The 19,155-nt window shown below is 26.8% G+C and overlaps 6 protein-coding genes across 7 annotated transcripts; 4 read left to right on the top strand and 2 right to left on the bottom strand.

Annotated features, from left to right (window-relative positions):
* The first annotated feature begins 35 nt into the window (after positions 1-35).
* LOC106786886 (NADH dehydrogenase [ubiquinone] 1 beta subcomplex subunit 2, mitochondrial-like) lies at positions 36-1,172 on the top strand. Its single transcript, XM_014748761.1, has 3 exons — positions 36-268; positions 507-636; positions 907-1,172. The coding sequence occupies exons 1-3, from the start codon at positions 165-167 to the stop codon at positions 979-981; spliced, it is 309 nt and encodes a 102-aa protein (XP_014604247.1). The 5' UTR covers positions 36-164; the 3' UTR covers positions 982-1,172.
* LOC106786881 (aldehyde dehydrogenase X, mitochondrial) lies at positions 1,168-3,895 on the bottom strand. The gene is made up of 10 exons (XM_014748753.1): positions 3,499-3,895; positions 3,326-3,430; positions 3,121-3,222; positions 2,862-3,027; positions 2,485-2,789; positions 2,310-2,412; positions 1,909-2,207; positions 1,611-1,819; positions 1,456-1,530; positions 1,168-1,396 (listed from the first exon to the last, which is right to left on the bottom strand). Exons 1-10 carry the CDS (start codon positions 3,529-3,531, stop codon positions 1,330-1,332), a joined length of 1,464 nt encoding a protein of 487 aa, XP_014604239.1. The 5' UTR covers positions 3,532-3,895; the 3' UTR covers positions 1,168-1,329.
* On the top strand, positions 3,800-7,554 carry LOC106786884 (tektin-4). Of its 2 annotated transcripts, none has more exons than XM_014748758.1 (8): positions 3,800-3,891; positions 4,237-4,301; positions 4,588-4,877; positions 5,404-5,713; positions 6,211-6,425; positions 6,499-6,721; positions 6,799-6,953; positions 7,061-7,554. In XM_014748758.1, the coding sequence occupies exons 3-8, from the start codon at positions 4,606-4,608 to the stop codon at positions 7,272-7,274; spliced, it is 1,389 nt and encodes a 462-aa protein (XP_014604244.1). In that variant the 5' UTR covers positions 3,800-3,891; positions 4,237-4,301; positions 4,588-4,605; the 3' UTR covers positions 7,275-7,554. The 2 variants fall into 2 exon arrangements, with proteins under 2 accessions (XP_014604244.1, XP_014604245.1); XM_014748759.1 differs by lacking the exon at positions 3,800-3,891 and adding an exon at positions 3,988-4,101.
* LOC106786885 (thioredoxin domain-containing protein 5) lies at positions 7,178-9,630 on the bottom strand. Its single transcript, XM_014748760.1, has 5 exons — positions 9,110-9,630; positions 8,843-8,989; positions 8,469-8,577; positions 8,082-8,372; positions 7,178-8,011 (listed from the first exon to the last, which is right to left on the bottom strand). The coding sequence occupies exons 1-5, from the start codon at positions 9,286-9,288 to the stop codon at positions 7,550-7,552; spliced, it is 1,188 nt and encodes a 395-aa protein (XP_014604246.1). The 5' UTR covers positions 9,289-9,630; the 3' UTR covers positions 7,178-7,549.
* Positions 9,631-9,882: 252 nt separating this feature from the next.
* Positions 9,883-14,320, top strand: LOC106786880 (leucine-rich repeat-containing protein 40-like). Its single transcript, XM_014748752.1, has 10 exons — positions 9,883-10,403; positions 11,420-11,613; positions 11,752-11,955; positions 12,064-12,187; positions 12,268-12,437; positions 12,533-12,675; positions 12,748-12,948; positions 13,058-13,390; positions 13,531-13,716; positions 13,781-14,320. Exons 1-10 carry the CDS (start codon positions 10,256-10,258, stop codon positions 13,884-13,886), a joined length of 1,809 nt encoding a protein of 602 aa, XP_014604238.1. The 5' UTR covers positions 9,883-10,255; the 3' UTR covers positions 13,887-14,320.
* Positions 14,321-15,137: 817 nt separating this feature from the next.
* LOC106786879 (poly(ADP-ribose) glycohydrolase-like) lies at positions 15,138-18,156 on the top strand. The gene is made up of 11 exons (XM_014748751.1): positions 15,138-15,397; positions 15,529-15,643; positions 15,731-15,897; positions 15,985-16,101; positions 16,178-16,339; positions 16,419-16,672; positions 16,789-16,889; positions 17,011-17,170; positions 17,244-17,562; positions 17,640-17,874; positions 17,967-18,156. Exons 2-11 carry the CDS (start codon positions 15,538-15,540, stop codon positions 18,077-18,079), a joined length of 1,734 nt encoding a protein of 577 aa, XP_014604237.1. The 5' UTR covers positions 15,138-15,397; positions 15,529-15,537; the 3' UTR covers positions 18,080-18,156.
* The last annotated feature ends 999 nt before the right edge of the window (positions 18,157-19,155 follow it).

The raw sequence follows: 19,155 nt of genomic DNA, 5'->3' as shown, positions 1-19,155 counted from the left end.
GAATGGATTTTATTTCTAAAAAATAACTACAGAGGACATTTCGATCGCACCAAAATATCGATGCGCTAGGAAGATGTAAAATCTTATCTATTTATTAAACTTTGTTTGTGTGTAACGATAGTAGTAATAGATTTGTACGACGTTTTAAATCGTGATTTATAACGATGTTAATTTCCAGGGGTGTAAATCTTTTAAAACACATTTCGAAACATGTTAAGAGAAAAAATACTCTAATTAATAATCAACCTATACGGTTATCACATGCTGAGTAAGTACCATTATATTACATAATATTTTATGAAGGTTATATTAATTTTTTACTTATATGATTAATTATATTTAAGTTTACGAATATGTTATCGAGGTTGTCTTCAAAATGAAAAAACAAAGATAAAATTAATTATTTATAACTCAATAATTTTTGTACTTACATGCAGGCACATACTTAATTATAACTGCCTATGTAATTTTATGTTACTTAAAATATGTTCCTCTCAAATATTTAGATGGGGTTATAGAGAAGATACAACAAATGAAAAAAGCAAAAAATATTATTTAATGGCAGCCGAATTTTTTGGTGGAATTGCTTGGTGGTGGTTTCTATATAGAATGTGGCATGATCATTCGCATCTTGTTGTAAGTACTGTGATACATTTTATAATTTTTAATAGTTATTACAATTTCTATTGGCAAGCAAGAAGCAAAGATTTTTTGAATAAGAAGCAATTGGGTTCTCAAATATACTACCAAGACATTACAACCTAGCAACAGTATAACAGTATTATTATTAGATAAAGCGTGTCACTGTGATTATTACTTACGAATACTTTAGTCCCATACTATATCTAAATAAGTATTATTAAAAATATTATATTCTAAGCATTTATTTTAATGTTGTATGTTTAGGGACATTTTGAATATCCGGATGCATCAAAATGGACAGATGCAGAATTAGGAATACCACCTGATGATTATGATTAATTGAACATATATACTTCTGTAGATAATTAATATGTTCCTTAATGTTGGCAACAAATTTTCTGAGTAACAAGGTAAACCTTTGTTTAGGAATTTAACATATTAGTAGTTATACTACTATAAAAATTAAGTAACAAATATTTGTAGTACAATTGTGTATGATATTTATTAATAAACTTGTACTACTTATAAAAGTTGCTATTATGAGCATTTTATTCAGTAATATTTATATACAAATCATATAAATGTAATTGTATAAAGTAGACACAAAAATAGTGATTTTAAAAAAGAAAAACCAAATTTCTTTCACTTCATAGTACTTTATATGGATCTATGTATAACATTCTTCAATTACATTTCTGGCAGCTTAATAGAAATCGTTTTAGTTTCAAGGTATTCTTTTAAACCTTCTTCACCCCTGAAACATATATTATAATTATAATAACTTTAACAAATTTTTGTTCATCAATAACTTACAGTTCACGTCCAATTCCTGACATCTTATATCCACCGAACGGTGTTTGTGGTGTTATAGCATCATATGTATTCACCCTAAGTCAAAATACCGTTTTATAAACTATTATTTTTATTCGTGTATGTACTAATTATAAAAATAATTATTATTTACTTACCAAACACTTCCAGCTTCTACTGACTTTGCAAATATTATTGCCTTTTCAATATTGTTAGTTAAGACACCAGCAGCAAGACCATACGTAGTTTTATTAGCACGTTCAATAACTTCTTCCATAGTATCAAACTTCAAAATAGATTGTACCGGACCAAAAATTTCTTCCTTTGCAATTCTCATGTTATCCGTTACATTAGAAAATACAGTAGGCTTTTAACATAATTATAATATATTAGACAAAAATCAAATAAATAGTAGTATATGCAACTATTTAATATAAAATTGAAAAATATCAATACCTTTATGAAATACCCAACATTACTATAACGTTCACCACCAGCTTCCAGTACAGCGCCTTCCTCTTTTCCAGATTTAATCAAACCCATAACTTTGTTAAACATCTCGTCATCAATTTGTGGTCCCTGTTCTGTTTCAGAATTAAACGGATCTCCGACCTTTTTATCCAGCGCTAATTGTTTCGCGTATTTTACGAATTCATCATAAATCTTAGAGTGTACAAACGTACGCGATCCCGCGCAACAACTCTGACCATGATTTGAAAACAGAGCGCTGTGGGCTATCCCAGCAGCTTTTTTAACTAAAATAATTCAATCAACTTATTTTATTATTGTTTTCCATTGATACCAAAATTTAATAAATAAAAATAAACTATGTAATATTTATTTATATCTATACTTACCATCGAAGTCATCAAAAATAACAAGTGGACTTTTGCCACCTAATTCAAGACTAACTCGTTTTAGATTACTTTTGGCAGATGCTTCTAAAATTAAATGTCCAACCTAAAAAAAAAAAGACGAAACAATATTTTGATTGTAAAATTAAAGAATATTATTACAAAAGATGATAATTACTTCAGTCGATCCTGTAAAAGCAACTTTATTAATATCCGGATGTTTAGCTATAGCAGCTCCTGCTGTCGGTCCATATCCTGTAATAACATTGATGACACCAGCTGGAAATCCTGCCTCTTTCGTTAATGCTGCTGCATACAAAGCGCTCAAAGGGGTTTGTTCTGCTGGTTTTAAAATAACAGTACAACCCGTAGCCAAAGCTGGAGCCCATTTCCATGATAACATCATGAACGGATAATTCCATGGAATAATATGACCGACGACTCCTACCGGTTCTTTACGTGTAAATACAAAACTAGAACCATCTGAAAAATAATCATAATAAAATATAATTTTGTTCTAATATATGTACAAAAATAATAGCATTTTTAATATACCTGCAGGAATAGTTTGGCCGTGTATTTTATCACACCATCCAGCATAATAACGAAACACTTCTATGCTATATTTGATATCGTTATAGGCGTCAACATATGTTTTTCCATTATCCATAGTTTCAAGAGTTGCTATATATTCTAAATCTCGTTGTACAAGATCTGCGAACTGAATGCACATGCACAACATTTATTTATGAAGAATATAATATGCTAATGTATAACTATTTTGTTAACATATTACAAACATATTAATTAATACCTTATTAATTAGTTTTCCTCTACACGATGCATCCATTGTTCTCCATTCTGAATTTCTTGCGAATGCTTTTTTCGCAGCTGCCACAGCTTTATCAACGTCAGCCTATTGATCAAAATAATATAATCTTATATTATATAATATATATATANTATATATATATCTTATTAAATATAAATATTAAATATTATTAAAAAGAAAAACACACCTTGTCACCTTCAGAAATTAGAGCTATCACTTTTTCATTAGCAGGATTTATGGTGGAAAATTTCTTTCCACTTTCGGCATCCACGAATTCATTGTTGATGAACAACTATCAATTTTAACGATTATTAAGTAATTATTTTAAAATTTTATTATCGATTTAAAGAATTAATTTACCTGAGTATATTTAATGTCAACTTTCTGTACCATCTTGATGGTTATTAACCAATTTCTCTTGGTGCTTACTTAAATTGTCCAATACTTTCGACGAATGAGATCAAATGGACAATTTTATCTCGTCGTTTCTCTTATATTAATCACTTATCGCAAAAATAAACCAGTCATAATTTGGAGATAGCTATTTGAACTTGCCAATTCATCATTGAACATTGAATAACAAAAAAGATAATTATATCACAGACATACACACAATTATGATAAAGTTTAATATTAAATATTTGTGCATGCAAAACTCAATTATAAAATTAATTATGTATTATCTTTATTGCGTCCCAAAGTTTACAAGGCTCCCGTTTCCATTGCTCTTTACATAATTTCTTATTCTTATAAGTACATATTTTTCCTTATCATTATAAAATTAGTTAATAAAGTAAATTAATTATATGATTTTTAAATTTCATTTGATACATCTCAACATATTTAAAAATACATTTATTCATAAAAAATTTAAATTAAAAAAAAGTAAATTAATTTTATTTGGAAAGTCTTGATAGATCGATAAAGTAGCCTTAGAAACAACTGAGAAACAGAATTTTAAGTGTAAATATTCGTCGATCTTCGTAATTTCGTTTATTTTTAGATCTTTATACATATATATATATATATATTGTTTTCAAAAATTAATATTTCTTGATAATTTATTATTTAGTAATAATAATATTTAAAAAATGCTAGATATCGAGGAGACAAGAAATCATGCGTGCGGTGATTTACAATTTATACAAAATGTGAAGGAACAGGTGATTTATTAATAATTATGAAAAATTTTAATTCCTTTGATAGATGTCAGTAATTATAAACAGAGGACTAAGTTAAAACATTTTAACAATTTATTTTATAGTTTATTTTATAATATTAATATAATTGTAGTAGTAAATAAATCCTAAAATCAATTTTAAAAATTTAGTTACTTAGTCCATGATCTCATGGTCCAAGATTTACGAATAACTTATTTTCATAAACAATAATGTTTCTTGATTCATTAATGAACATGTATAAACTGTTTTAATATTTTGTTATTTATAGGATAAATTTCCTTGTCCTATGAACGAAGAAATTCGTAAGGAATCAGATGAAAAGAAAAATCCATTATATTTTCCTCAACCAGGAGATGAACTTCCAATGAAAGATGAAGGACCAATGGATGAAACAGGTCCATGGGCAGCAGGTCGAGTAACATATACTCCACAAGGTGGTATAACAGGTCTACGACCTGTTGCCGATCGTTATTCTATAACTCGATTTGGTCCGAGCGAATGGAGACAACACAATCATACATTTTTTCAACAATCTGATGAAAATATTCGTAAAGCCCAGTACGTTTAATTAATAGAAAAAATCATATTTTTTTGCTAATTAACATACTATTGAGATTTACTATTAGATAAAAATTAATGTGTTTCAAATCTCGATTATATTTATAACTGAATTAAAATTGCCATTAAGATATTTTAAATTCAAGAAATTTGGTAATATAAAAATTCATCAAATAACAGTATTTAATGTAGTAAAAAAATATTATAATAATTTAATTTTATTTAACTAAAATTATATAATTTTATGTAATTTTTAAATCTCTTACATATACTCCTAAATGTATAGAAGTATAAAATTTAATTGTACTTCATATTATGGATGTCACCATAATTGAACCTGTAGAGTGAAATTACATAATTTAAAAATTAAATAAATAATGCAATTATACATAATCAATAATTACATAAATTGTACAAATGTAGAAACATGATTATATCCGAGACCGTTTAATAATATGTCAATGTGCATATTGAGAGATAAGATATATAAAAATTGATAGAAAATATTGCAAAATATTGATTTCAGGCATGCAACATTTGCCGCAAAACAATGTATCGAAAGAGTATATAGAGAAGCTGATAAACAGCAATTAGAAACAAAAGATTATTTAAGAACACGAGCTAACGTTGTCCACCGATGGAAATTAGAATTAGATCACGCACTTCACAGTATTACAGAAGAAATAATTTTATTAGAAGGAGAGAGACGTCGAGTTAAACAATCTCTTTCCGTTATAACTATTCCCGAATCTATAGCCGGCGAATTTTTACAATTACGAGCTACTCGTCTCGAATCGGATCTCGTTAAAGATGATCTTGAGAAAGAACTTACAAAGGTTACTGATAATTATATATTTTATTTTTTTTATTTGTTTAATGATAAGTTACTCAAAATTATCTTAACAAATATTTGTCCAGTTGATCCACTTTATTCCAAATGATCTCACATCACAAGTTATAAAATGAACATGGTGTGTATATATATATACTATAAGATACGCGGTTTGAAACCTAATATTTAACAATTTTCTAACTTAAAGTTTAATGCAATCAAATTACATTTCTAATTGTACACTTTTATCTTTTCCTTTTTTTTACGGTGTTGGTTTTTTAATTCTAATGATTTTTTATTTTTTTTATATATAATGCAAAGATCAGTCTTTTTATATTAACAGTAAAATGCTCTTGTACTTGGATACATCGTCGATTAAGATTAAGATTAGGATTAGTTAAGATTATTACCATAGAGTACAAAATGTATGTTTATCTTATCGCTGCCAGATTCTATATTACGATTTTTAATGATTTTTAAATTTCTTTACGTGATATACAGGAAGTAGCACTTTGCTCAGAGATACGTGATTTGTTAAACAGGACACGTGAACAAATAGAAATGCAATTAATCGAATTAAAAGCAGCTAAAGCTAGAATGGAAAATGATTGGACCGATAAAATCGATGCTTATGAAAGTGATACTAATTGTATCAAAATGAATAACGAATCACCTCTCATATTATGGAAGCCCGGTGCTACCAGATTTCCAGCCGAGTAAGTTATATCAAAAAGATACATTTGAATAGTATATTAATTGTGTTCATACATTTCTAATATATCTTATTAGACAATCAACACCTGCGAGTTATGAACATTTTACACGAGAAGTATTATCCACCGGAGAAACTGTCAGACAAAGATCAATTACTCTTAGATCAACTTTAGATGATATTTATAATAAATCATTAAAAGATCTTCGTAATCAAGCGAGTCGAGTTGATACTGCATTGGCTGCACAAATCAATTTAACGGAAGGAATATGTCTGCAGTTAGAAAAAGAATTGCAAAGAGTATAAATTAACTTTTATATTAATATTTTTTCACACAAATTATTTTGAATAAATATAAGAAAGAAAATTTGTTTTAGTGTTTACAAGAACTCGCAAATACAGAGAATTTAATCGAAGAACTTCGAGGATCTACCAAAGGTTTGGATAACGCAATGAAATTGGCACAAACGTGTCTATCCGAACGTTTGTTACGACGCAACGTTGAAAGTTGTCGTGATGTACCACAATTTGCGTAAGTGAAAACAGAGATAATAATTTAATTTTCATATTTATCTATATTCTCTCGTTGAAAATAATTAAGTTGTAAATCGTACGAAATAATATTTTTTTTTTCTCAAGACTCGTAGATGAAGTTAAATCTTTAGGAGAACGAGTTACTGCAACTTTAAACGAATTAAAACGTGCCGAAGATACTCAAGCTGGTTTAATCAAAGCCAGAGGTGATTTGGAACGAGAAATAATAGTTAAGCGAAAAACTTTATATATAGACAGACAACGTGGACAATTACTTCGTTCGTTTTACCCTTCTGCCACTACACTTTCAGGATTTTAAATTGATCTATGCACACGCATTTAATATAATTATAGCGCATCCGTAAATTAAAAACAAATTACGTTACTTCATTATTTAAATTGCAATAATAATTTATAGAATAGATTATAAGAAATATCCTACGTGTGTTCATGTATGCTTTGATCGAAATGCAATAGTATATGTTCATAAGATATACAAATCCCCAAGCTTTGATCATAAATCTTTGTAATACACATTTCTTAACGATATTTCCTATAATGTTAAAGACGACAATAATAACAAAGTATGTGTGATTACAGTTCATCGTGAGATCGTAAATGATTCATGACAAATCCATAAAGATCGTCAAGATTACGGGATCCATTATATTCGGAAACTTTACGACCATTTCTATATAAGTACAATGTTGGAAAACTATCTACTTCTTCCTCGTAACATAACTGCTTGCAGGTATTAAGTGTACAATCCACTTTAGCTATATGAACATCTTCATTAGCAAAAAATTTTCTACCAAGCTCTTCCCAAGTCGGTGCCAGACGTTTGCAATGTCCGCACCAAGGTGCAAAAAACTTCACAAATGAAACACCTTTTTCAACACTATGTTTGAAGCTATCACCGGTTAAACTTAATACAGTATGAATGGTACTATCCGAGCTTTCATCTTTGTTTGTAGACTCTTCTGCACTTTTTTCAAGCATCGTTGACACATAATTCTTCAAATCTTCATGAGTTCTTTGACCGGTATATTTATCCACCTAAAAAATGTATATATGATTGATTTTATATTTTTAAAATATTGTTTTTTCATAAACATAAAATTTTTACCTTCTTTCCATCTTCTATCCAAAGTAAAGTTGGATATCCTTTTATTTCAAATTCCTCGCATACACTTCTGTGTAAAGTACAATCAACTTTAGAAATACTAACAGAATCGTCGTTACGAAGACTGTTAGCTAATTCTTCCCATGTTGGGGCCAATTTTTGGCAATGGCCGCACCAAGGAGCATAAAATTTAACAAAATGATAACCTTTCCCAATATGAAAATCAAATGACTCTTCTGTTAATTCTAACAAACCATTCACTGGTTCTGGAGGAGATGGCGCATCATCTTCTTCCTGATTAAATTATAACATATGCCTATAATTATAACTCAAATACAAATATATAAGATAGCAAAATATGTAATATAAATATATATACAGAACCAGTACCGTTGATATAGTACCCAATTGGTCACCGATAAAAGTAAGTAATGAAGGTAGATCACGCGTTCCTCTAAACTTAATACCTTTAGACTCTCCTGCTTTGAAGAACTTAAGTCTGTAATAAACACACACATACATGAAAGTATGTACATTAATCCTTACGATGCAACTATTTCATTCATTAGTACTTCTACTGTACACCAGTACAAGATGAATATAAATTTTATTGTGAAGTAGATAAAGAATGAGAGATTACAATGTAATGCATTTAAAATATTCAGATTTTAAAAATTGTTAACCGATGCTATATATTAATGGGAAACTATAATTACCGATAGTTTTGAAAGGGTTAAAATTATACATATCTTTAAAATACATACGTTGGATATCCAGTAACATCATGTTCACTACAAAGGGTACTGTCAACAGTACAATCAACTTTTGCTATTTTAATGTTCCTATCTTCTTCATTAAACACCTCAGCTAATTGTGTCCATGTCGGCCCTAATCTTTGACAGTGACCACACCTAAACAAAATTTTTAAACAAATCACAGTAAGCAAACATGAATATAATATAAAAATATATTTGTAAAAAATATAAAATTAAATAGAAATTATAAATATATATATATAAATATTTACATACCAAGGTGCATAAAACATCACAAAGCTATTTTTTTTTTTAATTTCATCCAAAAAAGTTTCTTTAGTGTATTGTATAGTGTGCATATCATTCTCATGTCCACTGCTGACTTGACTTAACATAAATAAAAATAGCCAAATTTGCTTTTTTAAAATAAATAAATTAACAAGATTTGTTGCCATGATTAATATAAATTAAAATATATTTTTAAATTTTATAAATTTCGATTAGAACACATATAAGTTATGTTTTTAAAACACGATTTTTAATTGTAATCAAACATATGATATTAGACACACTATATGTTATTTCAATCACTTTAGAAACTAACAATATTATTAAAATAATGACTACTAAATAAAGATTAAAGCGTATTTTTTTATATTGTCGGTACACTTTAAATAAAAAAAATTCAGTTAAATTCGTCGGAGTATTACAGAAAACCGATCGAAACCATCCAATCCGCCTCCCACAAGACGCGAAATTGTTATGTCTTATTCAAATGGATTTCACGCCCCCAAAAACGCCCTTCTCATTTTTTAATTAGAAAAGATTTGATAAAAATTATTCTCTGTTTTTTATTTTAAAAAGTATGAAAAATAAAAATTTCAATAATTATTTTAAAATAATCAATAACACAATAAAGAAGTATTCATATATAATTTTATTTTATATTTTTATTATTAAGTTAAATCCACGTGAGTGAAATAGGAATTTAGAATCGGCGTAAATTTAACATTAGCCAATCACGGCGCCGTATTTCTTTCTTTTCTGATGACATTTAAATTTTTATCAAATCTAGTATCTATTCTCGTTTACTATGATTAGAAAGTATAGCATATATACATATATACATATATTTTTGTATAATAATAATTATGTAATTTGATCTATTCATATAAAATAATAGAATGTTGATGAAATATTTTATGTGAAAAGAAACAATGGGTAAAAACAATTCATAGGTTAATATAGGTATATGCAAGTCTATGGGCAAGTTGGTAGTGTGTGACACTTAATTAATTATCATAAACTAGCAGGTGAAATAAATGTTGATGCATCATTATTAGGAATACAAAAGAAAACGCATTTATTATAATCTAAGTGCGTAATTAATTGATAAATCAGAGTTCTGATATGTGATAGAGAATGAGTAAATATAAAAAAAAGATAAATCATTGTGCTGTGTTTAAGCAACGAACGAAAAATGACGATAACGATGAATTATCGAATTCTATGATAATGCGTGCAAGAAAAACGGGTCAACTTAATTTATCCTCGAGAGGATTATTTACTGGTATTTATATTAAAACATGTCTGATAGATTTAGCAAAAATATAAATATAAATATATATATTTTTTATTTTTTGTTATCACTTATCAATATGTTTATATATGATTACGATAGAGATTATAGTTCTTTCAGGCATGTTCAAGAATATCAGAATGCTTGGTCAATGTATTGTGCCATTCATGCATGCGTGTCTCTATTGAGAATTTAAGTATCGTTATCATTTAAATCTTGTAATAAGATTTTAATGCTTTTGCGTAGAATATTATCATCTTCTTCTGCTAAGTCTATTAGATAATCATTTCTACGTTTCAAAAGTATTACAAAAATCTATATTTAAATTTATTAAACAATTATCACAATTTTATTATTATTATATAATAAATTAATCATGCATTTATATATATACTCGTTCACTCGTTTAGGTTTCAAAGTATTTGTTTACAGATTTTTATGATTAATTTTCATTATGTTTTATTGGTATATGTGTTTACGGTCAAGAAACTATTTTGTACTTTATGATATTATTTAAAATAAATATCCCATAAAAAACATTGTCTCTCATTTTTTTTATGTTCAATATCGTCTTTATAATATAATCATACTCACAATCGCATTATCATTTTTATTTTAAATTAGAAATTTTCTGAAATATAACAATGTTATAATATCGATAATTTAATTGGCTTGTTAGAAACAGCCTTGCATGCTTTTATGCACTTGCATTCATTTAATGTTTCACGAATTAATATATATCAATTTTTTCATATATAAATCGCATTGTCAAGGTAAGTTATGTTTATTTTATATTCTATCATTTATTAAATTTCACCTTCGATGTTTATAATTATTGTGTAGTTTATCACATTGAATGTATATAGAAATGAATGTATAAAAAATGAAGATATTCTCTCTATGTTAAACGATGAATAATTTTATTCAAAAGAACATATTTATATATTAGGATTGATGAAATAAAATGCTAATGTTTACATCAGCTGTACTTAATTAATACTTTTCAGTACCAAGTAGAGTATGGACTATAAATGAATTAACAGAGGATGAATTAAAAAAATTAAATTTTGAACTTGACTATGATGAAACAGAGCAGAGATGGTGGGAACAAGAACCTTTAAAAATATTAAACTTAAGTTGTAATAGTCTAACTACTATTGATGCACAAATAGATAATTTAAATAATCTTACAGAACTGGATGTACGTATACCAGTTATTGAATATATTTAAAAAATGTAAAATTTATCATGCTAAAATACATGCATAAAGAATAGAATTAAATTACAACAAAAAATACCATAGTTAATTTTTATAAATATTAAAAATAATTTTAAACAGTTACACAGCAACTTATTACAAAAATTGCCAAAGGAAATAGGAAATCTAACGAAAATGATAACTTTAGATTTATCGCATAATAAATTAGAAGAAATACCTACTCAATTTTACCGTCTTTTGGAATTACATAATTTAAATGTGAAGAAAAATCTTTTAAAAGAGCTAGACACTGGAATAACTGATTTAATTATGCTAAGTCATTTGGTAAATTAATTATACATAGTATTAGAATTATTTATTTACTCATAGATATAATAAATAATTCTCTCTCTCTCTCTCTCTATATATATATATATATATATATATATGTAGGATCTATCTCATAATAATTTAATTGAATTACCTATCGGGATGGGGTATCTCGTCAGACTTATTTTTTTGGATGTAAGCCATAATTCTTTGAAAAATTTACCACCTGATATAATGAATATGAGAGGTGAGTTTAATCATCATTAGTTCACTAATACCATATAGGGATGACATTAAATATACGTAAGAATATTCTCTTTTATATAGCATTACAAAAGTTGATTGCGAGTTATAACGAATTAAAAGAATTACCATCTCTAAGCGAATTACGAAAAGTTGAGACAATAATGTTACAAAATAACAAATTAACAATATTTCCTGATTTATCTGGATGTGTCGCATTGAAAGAACTTCATTTATCAGAAAACAATATCGTTGTATGTATCCTTTAAATATTATTAGACAGAAGCAATGAGTTTTTAATGCAACATTCTTAGAAGAAATCAGTAATTTAATTCAAATTATTTAACAGGATATTAATATGTTGCATTTAGAAGAAGTTAGGCAGTTACAAGTATTAAGTCTAAAGAATAACAACATAAAAGCTATTCCGGAAGGCATAATTCAATTTATAAATTTGGAATACCTTGATTTATCGAATAATAATATATCCTTGTAAGTAATTGAATATATTTCTTTATATATTTAATATAAACAAGACATCATTGAAATTTTATTTACTTGCAGAATACCAGTATGCATTGGTATAATGCCAAATTTAAAAAAGTTCTCTATTGAAGAAAATAATATACAAAATGTAAGAGCTGATATAATACGATGTGGTACATCCCGCATTTTAAAACATTTGCAACAAAGCATAGACATCGCTAATATAAATGTAAATGACTCAGTGTTATCGAATACAAGCACAATTACATACCCGAATAAGTGTGTACTGTATATCTATTTCTTGTTATATATTACGTTATTAAAAATTAATTGTTAGGTACTTGTATTTACAATATGAAAGTATTATATTGTTACAACAAAATTTTAGATATATGATGAAAAATACAAGAATGTTAAGTCTAGCAGGTTACAATTTAAACGAGTTGCCAATAGAAGTATTAGAAGATGCAAATACAGCGGGTGTAACTTTAATTGATTTAAGTAGAAATCAAATGCATGAATTGCCTGAAATGTTTTCTGTAATAACAACAGTTACAGATTTGAAACTAACATCTAATATTCTAACACATTTACCAGAATGGATCGGTGAAAAATATGAACGTTTACAGGCACTGGATTTAAGCAAAAATCGTTTGTTATCGTTACCATCAACAATTGGTTTATTAAAATATTTACGAAATATTGATATTTCTTTTAACAGGTATAATAAATATAATTTTGTTAATATTTCATTTTCATTCACGTATGACAATAAAACATTCTCAATATTACAAGTATGATGTAAATAATAACATTTTCATGGGGAATTATGCTTGCATGTAATTTTATTTGTAATCATAGATTCACAGAACTACCAGAACATATTTATGATATAAGTTCTCTGGAAACGTTAGTGGTAAATGATAATATGGTAACGAATATCGATGTTCCATCATTAACAAAACTAAAAAAACTTGCTGTTTTGAATCTTACAAACAACAATATTGACAATGTGCCAGCAGAATTAGGAAATTTAACAAATATAAGGTAAATACATAATAAAATTTAAATATTGTGATTATTAAAATTAATTTATTTTTTTAATTTTCAGGTCTCTTATGTTATCTGGAAATTGCTTCAAAAATCCAAGACAAGCTATTTTAGCCAAAAGTACGGAGGAAATTCTTGCATATTTGCGTAATCGAATACCTCAATAACCATAAAGGAGAGATAATAAGTAGTTATACTTAAAGTACAAACGCGATAGACTATCTCGAGTTATATTCAAAATATATTATATTTCATATAATATATGGTTTTGCAAAAGGACATTTAGATATGTAAGCCTGAATTTTTAACGATACTTAAATGAAAGAGTACGTAGCTTTTTTAAAATAATCTATGACATTTTATGATCTACGTCTTCTTTTATTTAAGATCAGTATCGTTCACATCTCAGATTTAATAGATTGAATTAAATAGACTTTATTGCCGCTGTTAAAATGTTAAAATAATATAGAATTTCTTTTCTAACTCTATCGCATCTAAAATATTTCAGGCCAAATATTGCGGAAAAATAGTTGTGTATATCTTAATATACATTACAATTCAGATTTATATTTAATAATAATATATATATATTTGTTCAACGCGTTAAAATGATTCAAATTTATTCGCCTATTTCCAGAAAATAACAAATTATTATTGGAAATAACATAAACAATATTCATACAAATTTTATTGCTAGTATTTGGTTTTATTGATCCTTTTTTATTTAAAAGATACTCATTTAAGTACTTATTTATCTTTACTCTCTCTTATAAGTATCTATTTCATTTAAAAAAAAAAGATTATTTTATTTTATAAGAATTAATTTGTTCTATTGTTTTTGTTTAGTGTGTTATTTATAGTATTGAAATAAGGTAAGAAATCGATAAAAAATATTACAATAATGATTTAAAAAATAAAAACTATATAAAAAAAATTGTACTTATATCCTTTCAACGATTTTCATCATTTTTAGGGATTAGTATGTAAGTATATAAATACTAATCAAGATTATTTGTTAACGAGGGTTTAAGGTTATCGGTATATTTTTAAAATGGAGCTCTACAATTATTTTTACTTAAATTGATTTCTTGTGTTATTTTGAATAAAAAAGTATTATAGTAAAATATCCAAAAATTATTAATTCGTTAGTTATTTTGAAAAAATGTACGACGATTCACGCAACTGTAAGAAGCCATCTTTTTTTTAAGTTAAAGGGAAAAATGTAAGAAGAAGAAGAAGTGATTTATGGTAAATCCATGATAAAACTATGTGGTTTGTGATATAAAAATTAAAGAAATGTATATTAAAACTGAATAAAACAAATATATATTTAATTTCTATTCGATGAAAAAATTTTAAATGTAAATTTGTGTATGTATATATACGTATATACATACAAGAGTGGATGCAGCGTGAAGTTAGTGTTGAAAGACTACATATATAGAAATAATTTACGCAGTCATTTAGTTTTCTCTGACGATTCCGGAGTGAGCTGGTTACTCGAAAACAACAATAATATTAAATAGTTATCAATTATTAGGCCATTTATATTTGTGTATTTTTGTAAACTTTATTTAAATAATGTAATACCACAATTATAACCAACATCGTTTTATTTACATTCTAAGTTTGATTATTCATAAGTCATAATATTACATGTTTTGATGTCATCAAACACGTAAGTATGTTATTAGAAATAAAATATTAATGTTCTAAATTAAATTATATTTATATGTTAAAATATGATTTTTGTATCTTTAGTATTATTTATTAATAATTATTAATCAATCTGTTTTTTTATCTTTTTAGAAAGAAAAAATGTCAGAAATAGATTTTCCTATAGATGATGAGATATTTCTGTCAGAGTTTTTTTCTGATGATAATATTCCCATAAGTACCAGCTCTCAACTTAGTTCAAATAAATGTAAGTTTATATTAAATAATTAAAAAATTTAACGCATAAGTTAGTAAGATCTACTAAATTGCTTTTTTCTTATATTATTTTCTAAAGCGAGCTCAACATCATCTATTAGTGTTATCGAACCAGAATCTATAAAAAATAACATTCCTGAGTGGAAAGGAGTTAGTATGAATGAAATTTATAAGGGCTTGGGTAGTTACGATTGTCAAGAATTTCCACCAATCAAGCCTTCCGCAAATCATACAGTATTAGTACAGGTAATAACATTGTCTATGTAATTTATTATTTATTCATACAATGTATGGTTTTGATTACTAAAGTAATACTTTTATAACTTAAAATAGTTGCCATTACCTGCACGGGGACCACCAAAGCCATATCCTTCCTATCTAACAAATAAATGGAGCCAAGGTTATGTACATATGCCGTACTCTATTTATAGCCTTTATCCTAATGAACAGGTATTTTCTATACAACAAAATAACAATCATAAAATAAAAGAAAGAGAAAAATCGATATTAACAAATTATTTTTTAGCAAGGAGACAATCGCCATTGCCGATACCGGTGGGAAATAATTCAAGAATCCTTACTGCAAACTATTATGTCTAGCCATCAATTAGAAAAAGCTATTTTATCGTATAATCATTTGTATACACACAGATGGAATTTCTCAGCATTACATCATTTTTTCTTAGAGGTAATCATTAATAATTATAATTAGTATATAGTAAAAATCTTTATATTTATTAATTTATCCTTTTTTGTTTTTGACAAAGACTTTGGAAGAAGAAGAAGTTACTGCATTTTTTAAAACATTATTTCCTAAAATGGTGGATCTTGCCTTGCAACTTCCTAGATTAGTAACAGATGCAATACCTCTCCTGAAATCTCATTCGAATAAAACTATCAGTCTTAGTCAACAACAAGTTTCATGTTTATTAGCGAATGCATTTTTTTGTACATTTCCAAGACGCAATTCTTCTAGTCCTACGTCCGAATACTCAAATTATCCTCACATCAATTTTAATAGGTATAATAATAATAATAATAATAAAATACTTTTCTTTATAATAGTATATAATAATGTGTATTACGACATGTAAATTAATATTTTGCTTTTTTAATGAAAGGTTTTTAATATTGTAGACTTTTCTCAGCAATTAGGAAAGATAAGCCTAATCGACGTGAGTCAGTAATGGAGAAATTTAAATGCATCTTTCATTACTTCAGAAGAGTAACAAGTAAAGGTGAGTGCAATTGTTGATATCTGCGTTACGCAAACAAAACTGATTATTTATTTTATATATTAAATTAAAATAATAGAAAAATCTTTTGGAACTTAGACTGCATTATTTTTTGATAAATTAGTTCCGGAAGGAGTAATAACGATTCAACGGCGTTATATTCCAAAACACGACTTTCCAAAATGGGATAATATTGAGAAAAAAGTTTTACCGTTACATATTACTAGTAGTGGAACAATAGATAACGATGGAGCTGGTCTTCTTCAAGTCGATTTCGCTAATAGGTATTGTATTTATTCAACTAATAAGTTTAATCTAATTTTTTATTTTAATGAAATATAATATCATTTATAATAGATATGTAGGTGGAGGTGTACTTACAATGGGTTGCGTACAAGAAGAAATACGCTTTGTTATCTGTCCTGAACTTATGGTAACCATGTTGGTTACAGAAGCTTTAGATGACACGGAAGCTCTTGTTGTTAGTGGTGTTGAAAGATACAGCAAATACGAAGGATACAGTAACAGTTTCAAGTGGACTGGTGACTTCGTTGATGAAACACCTCGAGATAGTAGTGGAAGGCGCAAAACAACTATTGTTGCTATTGATGCACTACGTTTTACTCAAACAGCATTGCAATTTAATTTGAACAAAATAATACGCGAACTTAATAAGGTTACAAAATATTTATTTTCATATAAAAATTATGAATTTTTTTATCGTTATGATTTAATCTTTTTATTTATATCTAGGCATATGTGGGATTCGTTGGTTACGATTTGTACAAAGATAATTTACCTGGAGTAGCAACTGGAAATTGGGGTTGTGGTGCTTTCCGAGGGAATCCCAAATTAAAAGTATTATTGCAATTAATGGCAGCTTCAGTAGCTGGTCGAGCTATGGTATATTTTACATTTGGAGATCCAACTTTACGAGATGAAATAGCAGCAATGCACTTGCATCTAGTAAAACAGAATATAAGTATAGGTATAATTTTATTTATAAACACATTGATTTTAATTGAACATACAATTTTATACAATATATTATTATAAAATTTAATTAAAATTATTTTATAGCACATCTGTTTTCTTTATTATCACAATACGGTGAATCAAGGACACGTCATCAAGATTTTTACGATTATTTATACAGTAAAACGAGAACAGAATCTACATCTGCTTTGACGTAATATTTAAATATAAAAATTATTATAATTCAGAAGAAAGACTATATACATTCAAGTAGTCAAATTTGTGAATTTCTTAACAAAAAAGAAAAAAAACTGTGAAGAAAATAATATTTTTCTTAACTGTAAAAACGTGATAAAGGTACAAAAACAATGTCAAGCGGGAAATTGTTGAAAAAAGTATCAATGAGATTGTATAAACGATTGTATACTACAGATAAATAACTATAAACATAGCCACGATTAATACAAAGATAGTGATGATATAAATGAAAGAAAAAAAATGAATTAGAGAAAAAAACATAGAAATTTGTGAAATAATTATTCTCTAAATTAACAAAATACTTAAGAAGTTAAATTATAAAATATAAAATTTTACATTTTGTTCTTAATGACTTTCATAAATATTAAAGAATGTTTAACTAAATAAAATATTTTTTATTATAAATATTTTGTATACATTCATACATATATATTTGTAATTTTGTTATTATTTTCTACATTTTCTAAGTTTGTACATATATTTCATAATTACATATCATATGATATATAATTATTATATATTACAGGGCTTATATCAAAGTGTGACTAGCGATCTCATATGGGGTCGTAGAAATTTTAGTAAAACTAAACATTTTCTGGATGCATAACGACAGAAAATTATTTCAAAATACATTTGACAATACTATACGTATAGTATGTCTATGAGTTTATGATAGTGAAAAAGAAAATAGTATAGAGTCTGTACCTTGGATCGAAAAATATTTGCTCTGGTAAAAGGGGTTGCCAAGTGGAAAAGTTTGAAAAGCCCTGATATATTATAAAAGTATTTAAATAATCTGATCACACCCAAGTGTATGATAAATCATTATAAAAATAAAACCTTATTATTTTCATTCATTTTTTCGAATTAATATTACTAAATATACAAAGATTTCCTATAAATTTTCTATAGAGGAAAAAAAATCTAAGAAATGTTGGACTAGTCCATTGACAGATAATAGACTCTATTGGTAGGTGCAGCAGAAAGCGACCTAGCAAGTTCCTTTAGTGCCGTTTTCCAATCCAGGTTTAATAGT

The sequence above is a fragment of the Polistes canadensis genome, unplaced genomic scaffold (assembly GCF_001313835.1).
Source record: "Polistes canadensis isolate GaletaPanama2010 unplaced genomic scaffold, ASM131383v1 scaffold_87, whole genome shotgun sequence".
Taxonomy (NCBI): Eukaryota; Metazoa; Arthropoda; class Insecta; order Hymenoptera; family Vespidae; genus Polistes; species Polistes canadensis.
This window is presented reverse-complemented; position numbering and strand designations above follow the sequence as displayed.

Coding starts and splice junctions, on each gene's coding strand:
- LOC106786884 (XM_014748758.1), top strand. CDS start 4,606: ATGAACGAAGAAATTCGTAAGGAATCAGATGAAAAGAAAAATCCATTA. Junction 4,878..5,403: donor GAAAATATTCGTAAAGCCCA/GTACGTTTAATT, acceptor TATTGATTTCAG/GCATGCAACATTTGCCGCAA. Junction 6,954..7,060: donor CGTGATGTACCACAATTTGC/GTAAGTGAAAAC, acceptor TTTTTTCTCAAG/ACTCGTAGATGAAGTTAAAT.
- LOC106786881 (XM_014748753.1), bottom strand. CDS start 3,531: ATGGTACAGAAAGTTGACATTAAATATACTCAG. Junction 2,413..2,484: donor CTTTTACAGGATCGACTGAA/GTAATTATCATC, acceptor TTTTTTTTTTAG/GTTGGACATTTAATTTTAGA. Junction 1,531..1,610: donor GTAGAAGCTGGAAGTGTTTG/GTAAGTAAATAA, acceptor ATTTTGACTTAG/GGTGAATACATATGATGCTA.
- LOC106786885 (XM_014748760.1), bottom strand. CDS start 9,288: ATGGCAACAAATCTTGTTAATTTATTTATTTTAAAAAAGCAAATTTGG. Junction 8,578..8,842: donor GATGTTACTGGATATCCAAC/GTATGTATTTTA, acceptor TGTTTATTACAG/ACTTAAGTTCTTCAAAGCAG. Junction 8,373..8,468: donor AATTGGGTACTATATCAACG/GTACTGGTTCTG, acceptor TAATTTAATCAG/GAAGAAGATGATGCGCCATC.
- LOC106786879 (XM_014748751.1), top strand. CDS start 15,538: ATGTCAGAAATAGATTTTCCTATAGATGATGAGATATTTCTGTCAGAG. Junction 16,102..16,177: donor GCCTTTATCCTAATGAACAG/GTATTTTCTATA, acceptor ATTATTTTTTAG/CAAGGAGACAATCGCCATTG. Junction 17,171..17,243: donor CAAGTCGATTTCGCTAATAG/GTATTGTATTTA, acceptor CATTTATAATAG/ATATGTAGGTGGAGGTGTAC.
- LOC106786886 (XM_014748761.1), top strand. CDS start 165: ATGTTAATTTCCAGGGGTGTAAATCTTTTAAAACACATTTCGAAACAT. Junction 269..506: donor ATACGGTTATCACATGCTGA/GTAAGTACCATT, acceptor TCAAATATTTAG/ATGGGGTTATAGAGAAGATA. Junction 637..906: donor ATGATCATTCGCATCTTGTT/GTAAGTACTGTG, acceptor TTGTATGTTTAG/GGACATTTTGAATATCCGGA.
- LOC106786880 (XM_014748752.1), top strand. CDS start 10,256: ATGAGTAAATATAAAAAAAAGATAAATCATTGTGCTGTGTTTAAGCAA. Junction 12,188..12,267: donor TGATATAATGAATATGAGAG/GTGAGTTTAATC, acceptor TCTTTTATATAG/CATTACAAAAGTTGATTGCG. Junction 12,438..12,532: donor TATCAGAAAACAATATCGTT/GTATGTATCCTT, acceptor ATTATTTAACAG/GATATTAATATGTTGCATTT.